Below are 18183 nucleotides of genomic sequence, written 5' to 3'. Positions count from 1 at the left end.
TTTTCATTTAAAAGTTATTATGTGCAAACTGAAACTAAATTAAATATTTATTGAAAGTAATATTATAATCTTTAATACACTCTAAAAAACGCCCGTGCGTCTACTTTTCCGCAAAACCTCGGAGAGCCAATCACCGCAACTTACGGAGGCAGCTCAGCGAGTGACAATGCCGAAACATATGTTTAGACAAAAAAACGCAGTCTGAGTTGTGACATTAAGCAATGCAAAACGTCACGCTTGCATTGCTTAATGTCACAACTCAGACTGCGTTTTGTGGTCTAAACATATGTTTCGGCATTGTCACTCGCTGAGCTGCCTCCGTAAGTTGCGGTGATTGGCTCTACGAGTGTTGTGCGGGAAAGCAGACGCACGGGCTTTTTTTAGAGTGTATGTCCTTGTTCTTTGTTTAAATGTCACCTGACAAATGTAACTGCGCTCTCAACTTCGCAGGCGCGCCTTTGCCAGGTGCTGATGTTTCCTTCGCCCGTCCGCTTCCAGACAGTCTTTATTAAAAAAATCCACCCTTCACTCTAAGAAATGCCTCCGTGTCTACTTACCCGCAAAACACTCGAAGAGCCAATCTCTACACTCTACGAAATCAACTCAGCGAATGATGAGGCGGAACATCTGTTTAGACCTCAAAATTAAGTCAGGCTGTGGCATTACGCAATGCATGCATGACGCTTTGCATTTCGCAATGCCACAGCGCAGACTTCATATTTAGGTCTAAACCAGGGGTGGCCAGGCTGACCCGGCCTAAGAGCCGCAAAGGAAACCACATTAATGCCTAAAAAATAGTCAGAGTGCAGGCGAGCTGGTGTAAGTTGAACATGATTGTAAACCTGAGACTGGGGCAGAAAGAGAACACAACAGGAGGTAGTAAAAGAGGAGGTAACGTCTCAATCGAGACGTTGCCTCCTCTTTTGCTACATTCTGTTGTGTTCTCTTTCTGCCCCAGCCTCAGGTTTACAATCATGTTCAACCAATGCCTAGTTACCCCCTCTCCCCCCCCCCCCCCCCCCTTCCTTGAAAGCGTAACTAAGCAGCTTGCGGGTCACAGCTGCAAGCCGGTAAATACAACAATGATATTGTTCCTGGTCCTTTGTGAACTTGAACATAACGTCTGTGACTAGTGGAAGCTATGAATGAGGTCAACCCGGCCTTCCGCGACCTTCAACAACAAGCGATATGGAGGGAACAACCGTTACCTAAAGGGGACAAGTTTCACCGGCGAGTGACACAGGCCGCGATACAGAACATTTCCTCGACCCCAAGAAAAGTGCACGGATGTTTTGACAGTCCCTGTCCTTGATGACTTTCCGATTAGGGTCCGGCAAACTCTCTTGAACAATGAAAGAACCAGGATCTGTGGAAACATACGAGTGAAAAGCGGTTGGACTGTGCGTATGGCGACTGTACGCATGGGGTGGCTGCCAAAATGCAAGCTGTTCTTTATTCTGAAATCCTTTCCTTCTTTCCTGGGGACACGCGGAGAAAGGCGGGGGGGGGGGGGGGGGGGGGGGGGGGGGGCTCTAACAAGGCATCCGCGAGCCACACCGTGACCAGCAAAGAGCCGCGGTTTGGCCACCCCTGGTCTAAACGGATGTTCCGCCTCATTATTCGCTGAGCTGATTTCGTAGATCGCAGATATTGGCCTCTTTAAGTGTTTTGCGAGTAAGTGGACGCACAGGCATTTCTTTGAGTGTTGGAAAAGAAGCGGGACAGATCGTGCTGCTACACTCTAAAAAAAGCCCGTGACTCTACATTCCCGCACAATACTCAGAGAGCCAATCACCGCAACTTATCGAGGCAGCACAGCGAATGACGATGCCGAAACATGCATGTGTTTAGACCAAAAAAAAAAAAACGCAGTCTGAGTTGTGACATTAAGCAAAGCAAAACGTCACGCTTGCATTGCTTAATGTCACAATTTAGACTGTATTTTTTGGTCTCAACATATGTTTCGGCATCGTCATTCGCTGAGCTGCATGCGTAAGTTGCGGTGATTGGCTGTCCGAGTGTTGCACGGGAAAGAACAAGCACAGGTTTTTTTTTGTTTTTCGTGTTTTTTTTTGTTTTTTTTAGTATAAACGTGTACTACAAACTTCGTTCTCACCCTGCGGGCGAGTCGTATAAAGAGCGATCGTCCAAAGAACGTCTGAGATATGGTGAATTTCGAAGAAAAGTGCAACTGGCAGCATATCTGGCGTCGCCGACAAAAAGATGTTTATTCGTCAGTGCCGTATGCCTTTAGTGGAGTTGTAAGGAGGACCAAAACAGCTTCGTTCCAGCGCGCGTGCTTCGTCAGTCACTTACAAAAAGCTCTCTGCGGTTTAGTGTTAACAAAGTTAGTCAGTCGGCATCGGCACTTTGGAATTCGACACACGAGCGCTGGCCTGCGAGTGTATGCAGGCGAGACATTGCGCAAGGCCGTCAGGTAGGAGTCGACGCTCCATTGTCCAGGCCAACCTGTTTCCTGGCGTCAAAAAAAAGTCTCCAGTTTTCTGTGTGGCACAAGGAGGGAAGCGATGAGTTCCTGCGGAGCCTGCTTCCGCTCGACTATTCCAGCGATCCCATTCACAAAATGGGGACGCCACAGTTACGTGATAGCCTGGGTACATCAGGAGGTATCAACCACGAAGATGAAATATACTCGAACAGGTGTAGCAAACTGTGCAAAATACAGGAAGTCCCAATTTTTTCGAATGCAGCAGACAAAATCATTTTATACGCACCGCGTCCACGCCGGACTTCGAACCAGCGTCATTCTAACTTGTGCACTGAAACAATACCGATGAGACAAGTGACACCACTTTTAAACTGACGCTTAACTTAGCTTTGGAGGCCCGTAGCCTTCAACTGCGGTTTATCAAAAGATGAAATGGTGTATAGCTAAATGTTTTGAAACTCCCAAGACTTTTTTATTACTTTCAAATACATTTCAGTGCAATCCTTCTTTGGTCACCCAAAAAGGGTAATATATATGTCTGTTGTCCAGTCTCCCTGCACGAGTAGATGAACTTTACTTTTTTCTTTCTACTTACTTATTGTACAACAGTTCTTTGAGATGAATGAGGCTGACGTTGGGTTTAGGTATATGGTAGCGCCATTTGGTTATGATCGGCTTTTATGGTATATCTTGTTCAGTTTTGACATAGGTAGTTCGGCAAAATAAAGCATAATTTACATTACAACGATTAATATTGTTGCTTACTTATATTTCTTCCGTAAGAAGGCGAAAACCGAAAATATTCGAGGAAATTACCAAGAAACTAATTTTCACAGCCGCCTAGGGAAATTGTTTTGTGAGGTTATATATTTCTTTACGTTGTATATTTTGATAAAAGCAAAATTACCGCAACCGGTGTCTATTTTAATATTAGAGTCGTGTCATATAACGCAATGACATTTGATGTAACATTAATTTTATTTATTGCGTCTTTGTGCCTTTTTGAAAAAAAAACTTGCAGTGGTCTTTTATTGAAGTTTTATACAACTAAAAGGGCATTTTATATAATTATAAAGTTTTATGACATAATTATAAATGTGAAGCGCTTGTGAAAAGTTGGTATTTGAAAAACGTTTACAAGTTACCACAATTGTAATTCTAATGTAAGTGCTTGACAGCCAAAAATTAAGTTATCATTTCAGTCACCTTCGAAGTACCTTCTTTTTTTATTATATATATGTGGGAACTACTACTGGTGTACTAACGAAATGCGAAAAGCGAAGCAAATGGCTTCGGATAAATGCTGCTCCACCCAAAGGGTAAATGGGTACTCACAGACATACATGAGAAGTTTTTTTCTTAGTTCTCACGTATGCTTCAGGTGGATTCGGGTTCTAATAAAATGCGAACACTGAGCAACAGTGTTCGCATTTTATTAGAACCCGAAATAGCATTCCCTATTTCGGGTTTCTTTTTTTACTATATCGTTGGTAATCAAAATTTTTCTGTGAACTGGTGAAGCGATTATCTTTCGTTGAATATTGCTATTATACCAAGCACTTTGTCGTTTCTGCACTCCGGAGACGAAATAAAAGTTCAAAAGTTTAGAACGAGCTATTGTAGCATGTGCAGATTTGATCCAGCGGCCGAGTTTCAGACGAATAAGTTTTTTTAACTCAATAGTTGGCACATCGCACATAAATGTTGCCTCCGCGGCACTAATTTTTTTGTGATGTATAAACTGACAGTCAACTTAACCATAATGCAATTGTGATTGTTCTTAAGTATGATTAATTCTGCCTTTCATTCTTTGTCATGCGTTTGATCATAGTTTCGTTGATTTGTCGCCAGAACTTCTACAACCTCAAGTTTGAGTTCGATTATTCAGATTATAATATGTCGTATGATTACGCCTATTATGACGAAAACGATACCACAAGAACAATAGAGCCTGAACTGGTAAGTGGCTCAAATCAGCAATACTAGTAATATAGAAATTATCTCAGATTTCTTCACGGGCTAAGTCTTTTTTCTCCTCAACACCATTGATCTAAAAGGTAAGTCAAAAGGTGCTTACGATTATTAAACAAAGTTTGAACAGTTTGAGTACAAGAGCAGCGAAGATTTCCCACCCAATATTTTAGTTTATATCGCACTTCCCAGGTGCAATGCATAGTCCTGATGCCGACATGTCATTACACTTTTAAGAGTAAAAAACAAGGCAATTTGTTTAGTTTTTATATTGACAATAAAACGTTTTTCAATAAAAATATCCGCCGCCAAATTATTAGATCTTGCTAAGTTTTATTCAGTTAATTACGCCAGATGCTGTTTAAGTCAGGCGAGCGAAAACCGTTTACAAAAGAGTTGTATGATGGTTTCAATAGTGAAGAGCAGTAACGGAAAGACCCTAGGCCTTCGTGTTAGAATTGCACGAGCCTAATAGTGCTGTCCCCAAACGAGCTATTTTAAACAAGTTTTTTTTTTTCTTTTTTTTTTTTTGGAGGGGGGGAAGGACGTTTATAGAGTTTACAATTATAGTTATTACGTATAGTGAAAGGGAAAGCGACGAGGTTCGGAGAATGGGAAGGTAACTTTTACCGCAAGATGGGAAAGCATGAATGTCGTTCATTCGCTCCCTTAGATCGTCTGCGGCGTACTGGCTTGGACGCCCACGTTTCGGTACTGCCACGGTAGAGGCCGACGGCCGAGCGCGATGCTCTCGTCAAGTGTGCCGCGCCGCGCTGAGCCCGAGCTGGGCCCTGCAGCCTCTCCGGAGTTTGCCAGCCGCTCCCTCCTACCAGCGGCCGAGCCGCTGCTTGCGCTGCGCCGCCACGGAGAGAGTTTCTCTGGTGGAGTTCCTTGGAACTACGCCCCGCGAGAGCCAATGGGAGCCTCGTTCCTCGAAACCATCACGCGCGCCAGCCAATAGGAGACTATCCATCATATCACTGCTCAGGCACGTAGCCAGGAGGGTGGCCCATAGGGCCCGCCCCCCCCCCCCCCCTTGAAATCTTCCAATTTGCTGGGACCTCCTCTCTCCCCTCCCCCTCATACAGCATTTCGTCATGGGCGCCCCCCCCCCCCCCGCCCCCCCCCCCCCCCCCCCCCGAAACAAACACCTGGCTACGTGCCTGTCGCTGCTACAGACGACAGGCTTCTCTCCATCGGAACAGGAAAGTTTAGGTGCCGCTTGACGCGGCTTCAAAAACTGATGCCGTCGGTTAACTCCGCGGGATAGTTAATGCTTTCGCATTAGTGTTGTGTTACCGTACGAAAGGAAGCCTTTATAATTGTCCGAAACAAATTTGACGTTAGAACTTCGGTCACACCTGGCGAAATCAGCATACGTAAAATACGTTTTGGGTCAGTAAATGCGCTTCTAGACTCATACCGTGACTTTCGACGAGAGCACCATTTAGTTTTCGCTATGGTCACGTGATTCTTAAACCAGCTAATGGGAGTGAAGTGCCATCCGCTATGGAGCTCAGATGTGCCGGGTGACATAGGGGATTAGAGGCTTAAGAAAACATCTTTCCACTTCCGAAAAACCGAGTGTGGCCATGCTAATAACAATGACTGCCATTTTCCTCATTAGCTTGCGTAGACGTATAGTTGATGGCTAATTTGTGTATCGGTAAAACAAGGGAGTATAGCGCGTGGCTCTGCCGACGACAGAACTCAGTAAGCCCGACAGGGGACTCGTTTGGCCGCATAAACCCAGATGGGTCATCCAGAGCCAAAATTCCCAAACGCTGATATCGACCAACGCCTTTTTTTAATCCTGGTCGTTCGTTAATTATTAAACTTCCGACACAAAACTGTTTTACTATTCTTTATCGCGTGAACCCGCACTGAAACCTCTGCAGAGAGAACAAAAAACTACCCATTAGATACTAACTGTTGAAAAATATAAATGACTAATTATTACTATTACTATTAATTACTATTAAATACTTTCCTGGACTTGTTCTTTCATGTGATGTCAGAGTTCATATATACGGTTTTATTTTTTTTTTTGCCTAGTTTTTTTTCTGGAGTAAACAAGTAGGAACACCAGACAGACTCAGAATTTAAAACAGAAAGCAATGTTGACCTTAAATATTTCTAAACTGGTACTTGGTCTGGGTGGTTTCTTTATTTTACGCTTAAAATTATATGAAAATTATGAAACAAGGTGGTTTCCTAAAATAGATCTCAAAGTTACAAGAAACTTACTTTTTCTGGAATTCAAACACAAATTAGCCATCCAGCCTCTCCTGAAAAAAAAATATTGGGGATGGCACATATGGAACATCAGCTTGTTATTTTCTAATTAAGAAAATAGTATCAAATTAAAGTTTGTGTTAAACGAAAAACTTTTTTTGAAAGTTCAACACCAGCGTAATTGGTTTTCATGGAGCTGTACCCTGCCTGCATTGATTAACACGATCGCACCGTTTGTAACTCGAGACATGACACATGTCTTATTTGGTTTTACTTAATCCACAACAACGTAGTTCAAGGTACATGCGATGTAGGGTATAACCTCGATGCGATTGGGGTCCGAAGGCATTGGCCTGTCTTGAATTTCCTAGCGGCACGTTTGTTCTGTTCATTGAAGGCATAGTTCGGTACCACAAAAACCAGTTACGTCGGTGCTCAGAAACAATAATATCTTTCTATTTTAAAAGAAAATTTAACTCCAATATATTTTGCTTTGTTGCAAGGGAACACACTAATGTCCATAATGGGCACTTCGGCATATTTTTATAAGATGGGCCTCTATGCTTAATTCTTGTCTGAAGCTTGATCCAACGTGAGTTTTTGGTAATTGAGTTCCATTTTCTGGAAAGTTCTTTGCTTTATTGTTTTAAAATAGTTGTAAGTGTAACGTATTGTAACAACCCCGCCTATATAAGCTTTTCAATCATTTTCAATATCAACAGTGCTTTTCGTTATAAATACTCGACATTTCTCGTGTTCTGACGGTTTTCTCCTGAAACACTGAAAAAAAAAAAAAACTCCAGCGTAATATGAATTCTGGCATCATACGAAATTACAATCTCAGCAAAGTATGTGAAAGTAATCTATATAACTTATTTTATTTACTTAGATTCTTTGGAGATTTTCAACTAACATTGAGTTCGGACTCGCTGCAGATGATTCAAAAAGCGCTCACGTGATCGAATTTTTATTTATAGAAAATTATTTTCGCGAAAGTACATTTAGAACTTACCAAACAACAACGATGTTTTTCAAAGAAATCTTTAATGTTCGGTATCACCGCCCATTACGTTTGGCATGGAATGACCAAGGCTTATTCCGCTTTCATTTTTCTTTCGGAAGGGCCAACTTCCGGGACAATTCTGACAGCAGATCAGCCGACGTTTGAAGTGCCGGCTCGAACTTAACTTTGAATAAAGACCAAAATGTGTAAAATATTGAGTACCTTCCGAGGCTTTTTTGTGACTCTAGGCTACTCCGGATGGGAGCTAAAAAAAGCATTACCTCCAGGGGAAAGGCACAGGCGAAAGTTCCCTCCCACAATAGATACAGGGGTGAATTTGAGTCAGAAATACGTCACGTGAAACTGCCCTCTATATTGTCAAGAATGACAAATGATGAGGCGAAGAATAGTGAAGGAACTGAACGTTTAATGGGGCGAACTTGTGCCCAAAACAAAATAGAAGTAAGTCAGCATCGCAGGCGTCATGTCGGCGAAACTGCAAGCTCGAGAGCGGGAGCGAGACTGACTTCGGCTCGCCATGCGGAGTCCTTTATGTACCCGCGTGGGTTTGCTGGAATATTCGGCGTAGAAGTTTCGGCGTCTAGAACATTCGGACCTCGAAGAAGCAACAGGATTCGGAAATTTACCACAACATTAAATTGCAAAAGTAAATAAAAGACGCGTCGCTCCCAGAAATTGAACCCAGGCTCTTCGCGTGGGAGGCAAGCACAATAATCGTTAGGCCACGGACGGCGGCTTACTTAGCCAACTGCGCGCGCGACATTACTTCATCCTTTTAAAAAGTGCATCGCCCCGATACAACACACACTAAAAGCAGATGAAAAGAGCAGCAGACTAAAGAGTCATTTGGAACACAAAGTTTACAGTCCTATCGAGCGTAGTACGGTTTCAAGCGCACGACGTGCACGACTTCAGGTCGTGGTGGGCGGCGTGATGATGTTCTTGTTTCGTCGGGCATCACCTCGTAGTTTAGATCTCCAAGTCTACGAAGTACCTTGTAGGGTCCGAAGTACCATTTCAGGAGTTTCTTGCTGAGACTACGGCGGCGAATTGGTGTCCAGACGCACACCCTGTCTCTGGGCTGGAAGTGGACGTTGTAGCGGCCAGTGTCGACACTTTGTTTTGCTTTAATACGGAGTCTGGCGAGCTAACGAACTTCTTCCGGCCGTTGGGCAACACCCTGGGCGTCGTCGCTTCCGTTGACAGCCGGTTCAAGGGGTAACATCTCGTCCAGCATTGTCGTTGCTTTGCGACCTTGAACCAGTTGAAAGGGTGTAAACCGCAGGTCTCTTGCACGGCCCTGTTGTAGGCGAATGTAATGTCGTCCCACGTCGTATGCTCTACGTCTACGCACAGTCGGGGACAAAAGTGCCCAGGACGTGCGAGCTGCGGCTGAAACGCATTGCTCTGCCATCTGCCGGCGGGTCGCCTGGTTTCGAGACCACACAAAAGCGCATGCGCGTCCTACTCTGCCTGCAAACCATATCTGTTTTCCCGCTCTTCTGCGGCACAGCGCCTAACTCGGAATCGGGCGCGTGGTACCGCCTCGGAGATAGCGCTGGCGGCTGACAAGCGTCTGCTACACATTCCGAAACTCGAGATACCACCTGGGGCATTGCGCCGCATTTCGCCGTGTCAGCGCACCTTGCTTTATAACCAGTTGAGCTCATCGCTCAGTTGAGCTGCCGTGACTTCTTGCTTGATAGGTGCCATGTCAGTAAGCGCTATCTCTGAGGCGTTACCACACGCCCGATTCCGAGTTAGGCGCCGCGCCGCAGAAGAGCGGGAAAGTGCACATCTTGGTAGGCACAGTAGTACGCGAATGCGCTTTTCTGTGATCTCGAAACCAGGCGCCCACCGGCAGATGGCAGAGCGATGCGTTCCAGTCGCAGCTCGCGTGTCCTGGAAACTTTTGTCCCGACTCTACATGGAGATCATGTCGGAGATGGTCTTGTTGAGTTTCTCCGTCAGCCCTTTGGTCTGCGGGTGGTACGCCGTGGTGCGACAAAGGCTGGTGTGGCTGAGACGAAGGACTTCTTGCGTCAGCTGGGCCATGAACGATGATCCACGGTTTGAGATCAGGACTTCGGGAGCGCCGTGACTGAAGACGATGGATTCGATGAAAAACTTGGCGACTTCCAATGCAGTTCCTGAAGGAACGACTTTCGTTTCGGCGTCCCGCGTGAGATAATCAGTGGCGACGACGATCCAGCGGTTCCCCGACATCGACGGCAGAAGGGGCCAAGCAGATCCATTCCCATCTACTGGAAGGGTGCAGACGGCAGAGGAATTGACTGCAGGAGTTCGGCCGGCCTCGGGGGAGGTTTCTTGCGTCGCTGAAACTCATGGCATGATCGTGTGTATAGGTGGACGTTTTTGGGAAGCTTGGGCTAGTAATCTTTTCACAAATACAGACGAGTGTCCGGCTGTAACCAAGGTGTCCAGACCTCGGGTCGTCGTGGCAGGCTTGAGAGATCTCCTCTTGAAGGTTGGACGGGATTACCAGCAGCCACGGCGAGTTGTTGTCCCCGAAGTTCTCTTTCTAGAGTACACCTTGTCGAACGGCGAAGGTCGGCAGGGCTCGTAGTATGGTCCACCCGTGCCCTTCCAGGTGTTCTATCACTTCGCGCAGCTCAGGATCGTCTCGTTGACGTCGTGCCATGCCGTCGGTGTTCACTGAGTGTAGGAAGCACTCGTTCTTGACGTCGCCGCTGCTGCCGGTAGGTGTTTCGACGGGGGCGCTGGACAGGCAGTCGGCGTCGCTGTGCTTGCGGCCTGACTTGTAGACCACAGTCATGTTGAACTCTTGTAGGCGGAGACGCCATCGAGCGAGGCGTCCTGAAGGGTCGTTGAGGTTCGCGAGCCTGCAAAGCGAGTGGTGGTCCTTAACAACACGGAACGGGCTCCTGTACAAGTACGGAAGAAACTTCGTGATTGCACAGACGACCGCAAGGCATCCTTTCTCAGTCGTGGTGTAATTTTTCTCCGCCTTGGACAGTGTCCGACTAGCGTAGACAGTGACACGCTCGGTGCCTTCTTGCACTTGAACGAGTACCGCGCCAAGTCCTGCGTTACTTGCGTTTGTGTGAATCTCGGTTTCCGCATTCTGATTGAAATCTCCCAGAACAGAAGGAGGCTGGAGTCGTCGCTTCAGCTCGTCGAATGCCTGCTGCTGCTCCTTGGCCCATTCGAGCTTCTCAACGTCGTTCGTAAAGTTTGTGAGCGGTGCGGAGGTCCTTGAAAAATACCTAACGTTGTGCCGATAGTGTGCACATAGTCCAAGGAACCTTCGCACGGCATTCTTGGCTGTCGGCGCTGGAAATGTAGCGACGGCGCGAGTCTTCCCTGGGTCTGGGCGAAGGCCTTCCTTACTAATCACGTGACCTAGCAACTTCAGTTCGTCATAGGCGTACCGACACTTTGACGGTTTGAGGATCAGTCCGGCGGTCCGTATGGCTTGGAGAACAGCTCGGAGTCGTCGCAAGTGCTCGTCGAAGCTGCCGCAAAACACTACGACGTCGTCGAGGTAGACGAGACAGCTCTGCCCCTTCAGTCCTGGCAGTACGGTGTCCATGACTCACTGGAAAGTTGCTGTCGCCGTGCGTTGTCCGAAGGGCATCATCTTGAACTCGTACAGTCCATCCGGCGTGACGAAAGCTGTCTTCTCTCGGTTCGTTCGTCGACTTCGATCTGCCAGTAGCCGATCTCCAGGTTCATCGATGAAATGTAACGGGAGTGGCGCAGCCGGTCTAACGTGTCGTCGATGCGGGCGAGTGGATAGATGCCTTTCTTCTTCATCGCGTCCAGCTGCCGGTGGTCCACGCAGAACCTAAGCGTTCCATCCTCCTTCTTAACCAGTACGACTGGAGAGGCCCATAGACTGCTTGAAGGTTGGAATATGCCGTTGTTCAGCATCTCTTGAACTTCCTCCTGGATCACCTCCCGTTCTTTAACGGAGACTTTGTACGGCGGTCGATGCACAGGGCGCGCGTCGTCCTTGATAACAATGCGGTGCTTCGCAACGGCGGTTTGGCGGACCTTCGACGACGTCGCAAAGCAGTCGCGGTATTCGGCGAGGAGGTCAGCCAGCTGCCGTCGTTTCGGGCCCGGAAGCTTAGGGTCAATGTCGAGCTGCGCTGGCGACGTACGCCCGTACTGAGGTGTCGAGGATTGGTCAGTCATCCCGGCAATTTCAGCGGGGTATCGGAGTTCCTCCACGTGGCCCATGGCTGCACCTTTTGTGAGGTGTTGCGTTTCATTTTGGAAGTTCGTGACGAGGACCACAGTGTTGCTATTCTGAAGCTCAGCTACTCCTCTTGCGACGCATATTCCTCTTCCTAGAAGCAACATGAGGCTCCCGTCAGGCAGAACTTCGTCGCAGAAAGCTTCGGTGATCCCGAAAGGTGCGAAAACACTCGACCGCGGCAGTAAGTTCACGAGGTTTGGGAGGACTCGTACCGTGGATGTAGTCGCTTTGGGTTCCTTCGGTTGTAAAAGAGGCTTTCGTAGCGTCCACCGGATTGCTCCGAGGTCGATGACTGCGCCATACTCGCAGAGGAAGTCCATTCCGAGGATAAGGTGGCGCGCACAGTCTTCCAGAATGACGATCATCAGAGGGTACGTCTCACCGTGGATCTCGACGCGCGCAGTGCATCTCCCGAGTGTTGTGATGAGGTGTCCACCGGCGTTCGTATTTAAGGGCCTTCCCACGGCGTTGTCACTTTTCGAAGGTGTCGCGAGAGCCTCCCACTCAAGATGAAGTGGTCTGCTCCGGTGTTCACGAGTGCAAGCGCGTCGTGGCCGTCGATAATAACGTTTAAGTTCTTGGACCCCGATACAGGGGCGTCGATGTGATGCGTAGCGTCGGTAGAGTGGGAGGGCTCCGTCGTTCTTGGAGGCTCTTTGCTTCGGACGCGTCTTCGGCAACGCCACCTTATGGCGTTGCCGCACATAGTTTTCCCGACGAGACGGGAAGGAAAACCTGTCCTGACAAGAGCGGCGGAAGGGCGAGAGTGCACGTCGAGGCGAATGTTAACGGGAACCTCGGGGTGGACTCAGCAGTGGGGACAGAGGTCGTCGGAGGTACTCTTTGATATCCCTTGATCGCTCCCCAAGGCGGGGTCGCGGGTCGCTCGGCGCAAAACCTTGCGGGTCCATTTGTCGATACGGGCACCTTCGGTAGTCATGATCGGCCTCGCCGCAGTGATAACACAGCGGTCGTCATCGGCCGTGCGCCACACATCCGTCTTCCTAGGTGCTGGTTGTTCGGTGCGGACGAGCTGCGGCTGCCCTTCCCGACGTCGGAGGGTCTGCGGCGCTGATAGGTCACGTCAAGGCGGTGTCGAATACTGTCGGGCAGCTGACGCCGGTCTCTGAGCTACTGCAGCGTAGGTCAGAGTGGGCTCGTCCGTTGCGGTCACGGTGACGGGATTTTCTGGCTGTAAGGCTCGCTGAACCTCTTCTCGGACAACCTCGGCGATGGAAATCATGGCGGAGCTATCAGCAGCGGGTAGAATGCTCCGGAGCTCTTCCATGACGATGTCCCGGACAATTTCCCACAGGTAGTTAGCGCCGATGCCGCCCTGGTCAGATCGGAGAGATGCCAAAGTCGATGCAGGAGGCGTGCCGGCGAGTCGGTTGTAGTGGCTAGGTGGGACCGACAAGGCACGCTCGATGTTTGTTGGCTCGGCAACAAATTCGTTGACAATAGTTGGTGGGTTACGAACAAGGCCGCCGAAGTCGTCGCCCTTCACGCCTCTCATCAGGATCCGCAGCTTTTTCTCGTCGGTGGCTTGTGGGTCGGAGCGACTGCTCAGGCGGAGGACGTCTTCAACGAAGCTGGTGACTTTTTTGCTGGGGTCTTGGGTCCTTACTTGCAGAATATCTTTCGCTCGCTGTAGTAGTTGCTGGTTCGCGAAAGTCCCCTGGAGTTCCGCCTTGCAGGTGTCCCATGACGTAAGGGAAGCCTCATGGCTCTCAAACCAGCGCCCTGCCGTTCCCTCTAAGGAGAAGTAGAGGTTTTGCAGGCATTGTTCAGCTGTTCATCCGTTGTGCCGCGTCACGCGTTCATAGTGATGAAGTCAATCTTCCACGTCTTCATAGACGTCGCCATTGAAGGGGGTCGGTGTACGTGGAGCGACAGGCAGGAATACGACGGAAGGGGTCATCGGAGTTTGCGAGGGCTGGCTGTTGATGGCTGACTGGGATTTCTTCGATGGTTCTGGCAGTTGACCACACTCTGAACGTAGGCCCCGGATGCGACGGCCTGCTCGGGATTCGGTGTCTTCGGCGAAGGGTAGTCTTCTGGTGCTGAGCACATCACTTGGCCGGGATGTCTTCGGAGGTGTACGCTTCACGGGCATAAGATACACTATCCGGCACCTCCACCGAAATGTCATGAATGACAAATATTGAGGCGAAGAATAACTGAAGAAATTGAACGTTTGATCGGGCGAACTCGCACCCAAAGCAATATAGAAGTAAGTTAGCGTCGCAGGCGTCAATGTCGGCGAAACTGCAAGATCGAGCGCTGGAGCGAGACTGACCTCGGCTCGCCATGCGGAGTCCCTTATATACCCGCGTGGGTTTCTAGAATATTCGGCGTAGAACGTTCGGTGACTAGAACATTCGGACCTCGAAGAAGCAACAGGGTTCTCGAATTTACCAGGCGATTAAATTGCAACAATAAATAAAAGACGCGTCGCTCCCCGGAATCGAGCCCTGGCTCTTCGCGTGGGAGGCAAGCACGATAAGCATTAGGCCACGGCTGTGCTGCCTACTTGGCCAGCTGCGCGCGCGGCAATATTTCTCTCCTGAGTCCCGCGAACGGATGAGTTATAATGTTCGCGAGGTCGTCAGGCTTTTGTTTTTAGCTCTCACGCTTTGCGAAACAAAACAACATATAAAAAAATCTAAGACGGCGGCTATCCGCGTGCTTGTGTAGTAGTTGTCGTGATACCATCATCATCGCCACAGCCGCCGGGTGACCCTGGACTCTGCCCGCCGCTTTTGCGCGCGGACCCTCTCTCCACCAGATCGCGACCAGACACGGCACGACTCACACGTACCTGTATTGCTATGCTGAAATAAACCTACGCAGTTCAATCTAGTAATCTTGTATAGAAAAGGGGCGCGAAACAGTGTGGTCGCCATAAACTCAACTTAGTAAACCTGTCTTTAAAAGAATATATTATCGACCTAGCTAAAAATCAAGCAACGTTTCCTCAAATGTATCAGCATTTAAGTGAATGCATTAAGATATGCGATTTACTCGCTAAAAATACTACATTAAATTTCTATACATGATATTACGACTCAGGACATATCACTAATAACGCAACTCCATCGAAAGACAACGTGCCGCTAGAGCCATAAACTCGGGCTCATCTGTTTAAACGTATGTTTTAACATTGGTTATTTCATCGCTAATTACTGTCATTTTTGTAGACTAGAATATAGTGAGAAGCTATATTGTTAGGAAAATGCAATGAACAAGGCGTCTAGCCCCTTTTTGAACAAGATAAATATTCCAAAAGAGGCGTTTCTAATGTCCCCTAATATCACTAAAATGCTTTAAAGTTTGATTATTGAATTTATTAACAGATATTTTTGAAAATATTCTCACCGCTTACACAATATTATGTATCTCATATGCCCAAGACGAATTTTATTTATGCGGGGCTGCAATCCGGTAATGAGCAGAGCAGCATATAAAGAGTTCGCTCGTTCACTGGGATAACCTACACACACAAATATATATATATATATATATATATATGTGTGTGTGTGTGTGTGTGTGTGTGTGTGTGTGTGTGTGTGTGTGTGTGTGTGTGTGTGTGTGTGTGTGTGTGTGTGTGTGTGTGTGTGTGTGTGTGTGTGTGTGTGTGTGTTTTTAAGCTTAACAGATTTGTTTAAAAAAAGCCGTGAAAGTTACACTTATGCCGCTTGTGGAGGTGAGTTAAACGGCCAGGGGGACATAATATAGGGGGCTAATCGTAACGATCAGTCGACTAGTTAATTAAAATTCGTTAATTAACTTTTTAATTAATGAAAATAGGCATATAGTTCCAATTAGAAAATTGCTCAACGTCATCGAAAACTTCTAAATCAGTCGCTTTCAGAAAGACTTTCGGCGCGTGAGAAGCGTAGTAATGCCCGAAAATTTCCACTCGTGGAGCAGGTACAAAGCTAGCGGTTGAGATAAGGCGCCCTCGCGATTTTTCCGTCTCTTATCTAGCCCCAGCCTTGTAGCTGCTTCACGAGTGGTAACTTTAGTACAATACTACCTTCTCAGGCGCCGACATTCTTTCTGAAAATGACTGATTTAGTGGTTTTCGATGACGCTGAGCAAGTTTCTAATTGGAACCATATGTCTATTTTTATTAACTAAAAAGTTAATTAACAAATTTTAATTAATTAGACGACAGATTGTTACAATTAGCCCCCTATAAAATGTCCCCCTGGCCGTATAACTCACCTCCACAAGCGGCATAAGTTTAACTTTCACGGCTTTTTTAAACAAATCTGTTAAGCTTAAACAAAAAACCGGTATATATATCTCCAGAAGTGTAATTTGTCGGAGGCGGGTTGTACATGTCTACGAATACATCCCTTGGTCACTCAGCAAATTCGCCAGAGGTATATGTGGCTAAATATTCCAAACATTTATGGCGCAAATTCGTTTAAAATCGCTGCAGTTGAAAGTGACTAAACCTACTTTAAACTATGAGATACAATTAAAACTCTCAAAGCAAATTCAAAGATCGACTCACATCTGATACTCGAAGCGAAACTCCTGAAGTACAGCAAATGTCCGTTTAGTAATATTAATGGTCAAAATCCTTTGAAACTTGATAGATGCAAAATTGGTGTTGTTAAAATTTTCCTTGTTCACAAGATGATCATCTGCTCTTACATTGCAGCTCCAGGCAAGAAGTGACGAATCTACAAACCCACCTGAAAAGGAGCCCGAGCCATCCACAAAGTTGAAAGATGTTGATAGGAAATTAAAATCAGTAAGCTTTAGATTAGAAATAGTTATCCAAGAGCAGGTGTACAAGTTGGATGGAAGCATTTATGATATTTTGTTTTGCCAGGAAGGGTGGCTTCAGCTTCTAAAGGATATCTTCCAAGATGTGTCAGTGAACTTAACCGGAGAAGAAGAGGTGAATGCTTTCAATGAAAGATTCCTTACGGGAGCTATGAAGTTGCTCAATGAAACATCTGGGTAAGAAAAAAGGCTTTACAAGATCTTTTAAACCTCAATAGAAGCCGTCGTCATAGTGCTGGAATTATTTTTTTAACAATATGTCTTACGCGCTTGTCTACGAAATAATTACAGTTATCTTTGACAACTTGGTCGAAACTAACATTTTTTTAATGAATAGTCGTTACTGGCGGTTTTCGAAACCAAGTCGTCCTGTCGGCCCGATGATATATCAAGTTATTTTGCTGAATATTGAATTCAAGAGCTTATTTATAAGTACTAATTAAACATGTTATGCGTGTTTAAGGCACTCGCAATACTAGAGAATAAGTATGCACAAATTATTCTGCGATGACGTTTGCTCAGAATTACTAACATTCATGCTGTTATTAAAATTGAAAAAAAAAACTGCGAGGCACCGGGTTTTTTTAAACTTTATATTGCCTAAAATATTAATAAAGACCTATTGAAATACAAACTTTCTGCCTGCATACGCATGACATTTAGTAACATTTTCTAAATTCGACGCAACTAAAAAAAAAAACAAGAAAAAAAACGGGTATTTGAGGTGGCGAAGATTGGGCTTCGGCATGGTAACTCAATAGGCCTGTCAGAAATATTTGACCTACCGTTTTTCTCTCAGGGTGACAGTGAACAACTATTTTGGATGGAGACTTCTGTATAAATTAGGACCGATTGCTTCACATAATATGACAACACTCAACTTTAATTTCAACAAAGTGTGGAGAGGCCTCCAGGGACAAGAACCGCGATGGAGACATTGCGTCAGCGCATTGAACGATCCGTATGAGCCAATAATCGGCTACGGGCTGGGAAAGTTGTATGTGGATAAGTACTTTAATTCAGCACAAAAAAAAGATGTAAGTACCCTACAAATAATATGGTCAATAGTTTTGTAATAATATTTTCCCACTAAAGCTAACAGTAGAGATGTTAGCTTGCTTTTTTCCAAACCTTGATTGGAAACGTCCGAGGTGTCTATAGCGACGTGGAGAGGGGGAATTGTGAACGAGGATGCCGGTTGTTGCTGCGTCTTTATGTAGCCGACAGGAGAGAATTAAAAAATCTTTGGGCTAATGCAGTAATAAATAAATCATAAAGAACTTTACTGATACGTAACGAAATTACATAAAACAGCAGAAATGTAAAAAAAAATTGTGGTGGCTTAGCACGGGTATGCCACGATATACGTAGCGTGAGTTTATGCGCACAAAATGAGAGGCACTATCAGACTTGGCATTTTGCCGCAAGCACCTTTAGAACAGAAATAATCTGTAC

At 46.4% G+C, this 18183-nt stretch overlaps 1 protein-coding gene across 1 annotated transcript in view; it reads left to right on the top strand.

The window, feature by feature from the left end:
* The window catches only part of LOC115316166 (neprilysin-1-like), a 146462-nt gene that overhangs the window by 107265 nt on the left and 21014 nt on the right, over positions 1-18183 (top strand). The window contains exons 7-10 of the mRNA XM_040216205.1: positions 4301-4408; positions 16601-16693; positions 16775-16905; positions 17528-17765. Coding sequence (XP_040072139.1) covers positions 4301-4408; positions 16601-16693; positions 16775-16905; positions 17528-17765 — 570 coding nt within the window. The remainder of the gene's footprint in view (positions 1-4300; positions 4409-16600; positions 16694-16774; positions 16906-17527; positions 17766-18183) is intronic.

This window comes from Ixodes scapularis, unplaced genomic scaffold, assembly GCF_016920785.2.
Source record: "Ixodes scapularis isolate PalLabHiFi unplaced genomic scaffold, ASM1692078v2 PGA_scaffold1__304_contigs__length_218370807, whole genome shotgun sequence".
Lineage (NCBI taxonomy): Eukaryota > Metazoa > Arthropoda > Arachnida > Ixodida > Ixodidae > Ixodes > Ixodes scapularis.
The sequence above is the reverse complement of the archived record's forward strand: the minus strand, read 5'-3'. Positions and strand labels throughout refer to the sequence as shown.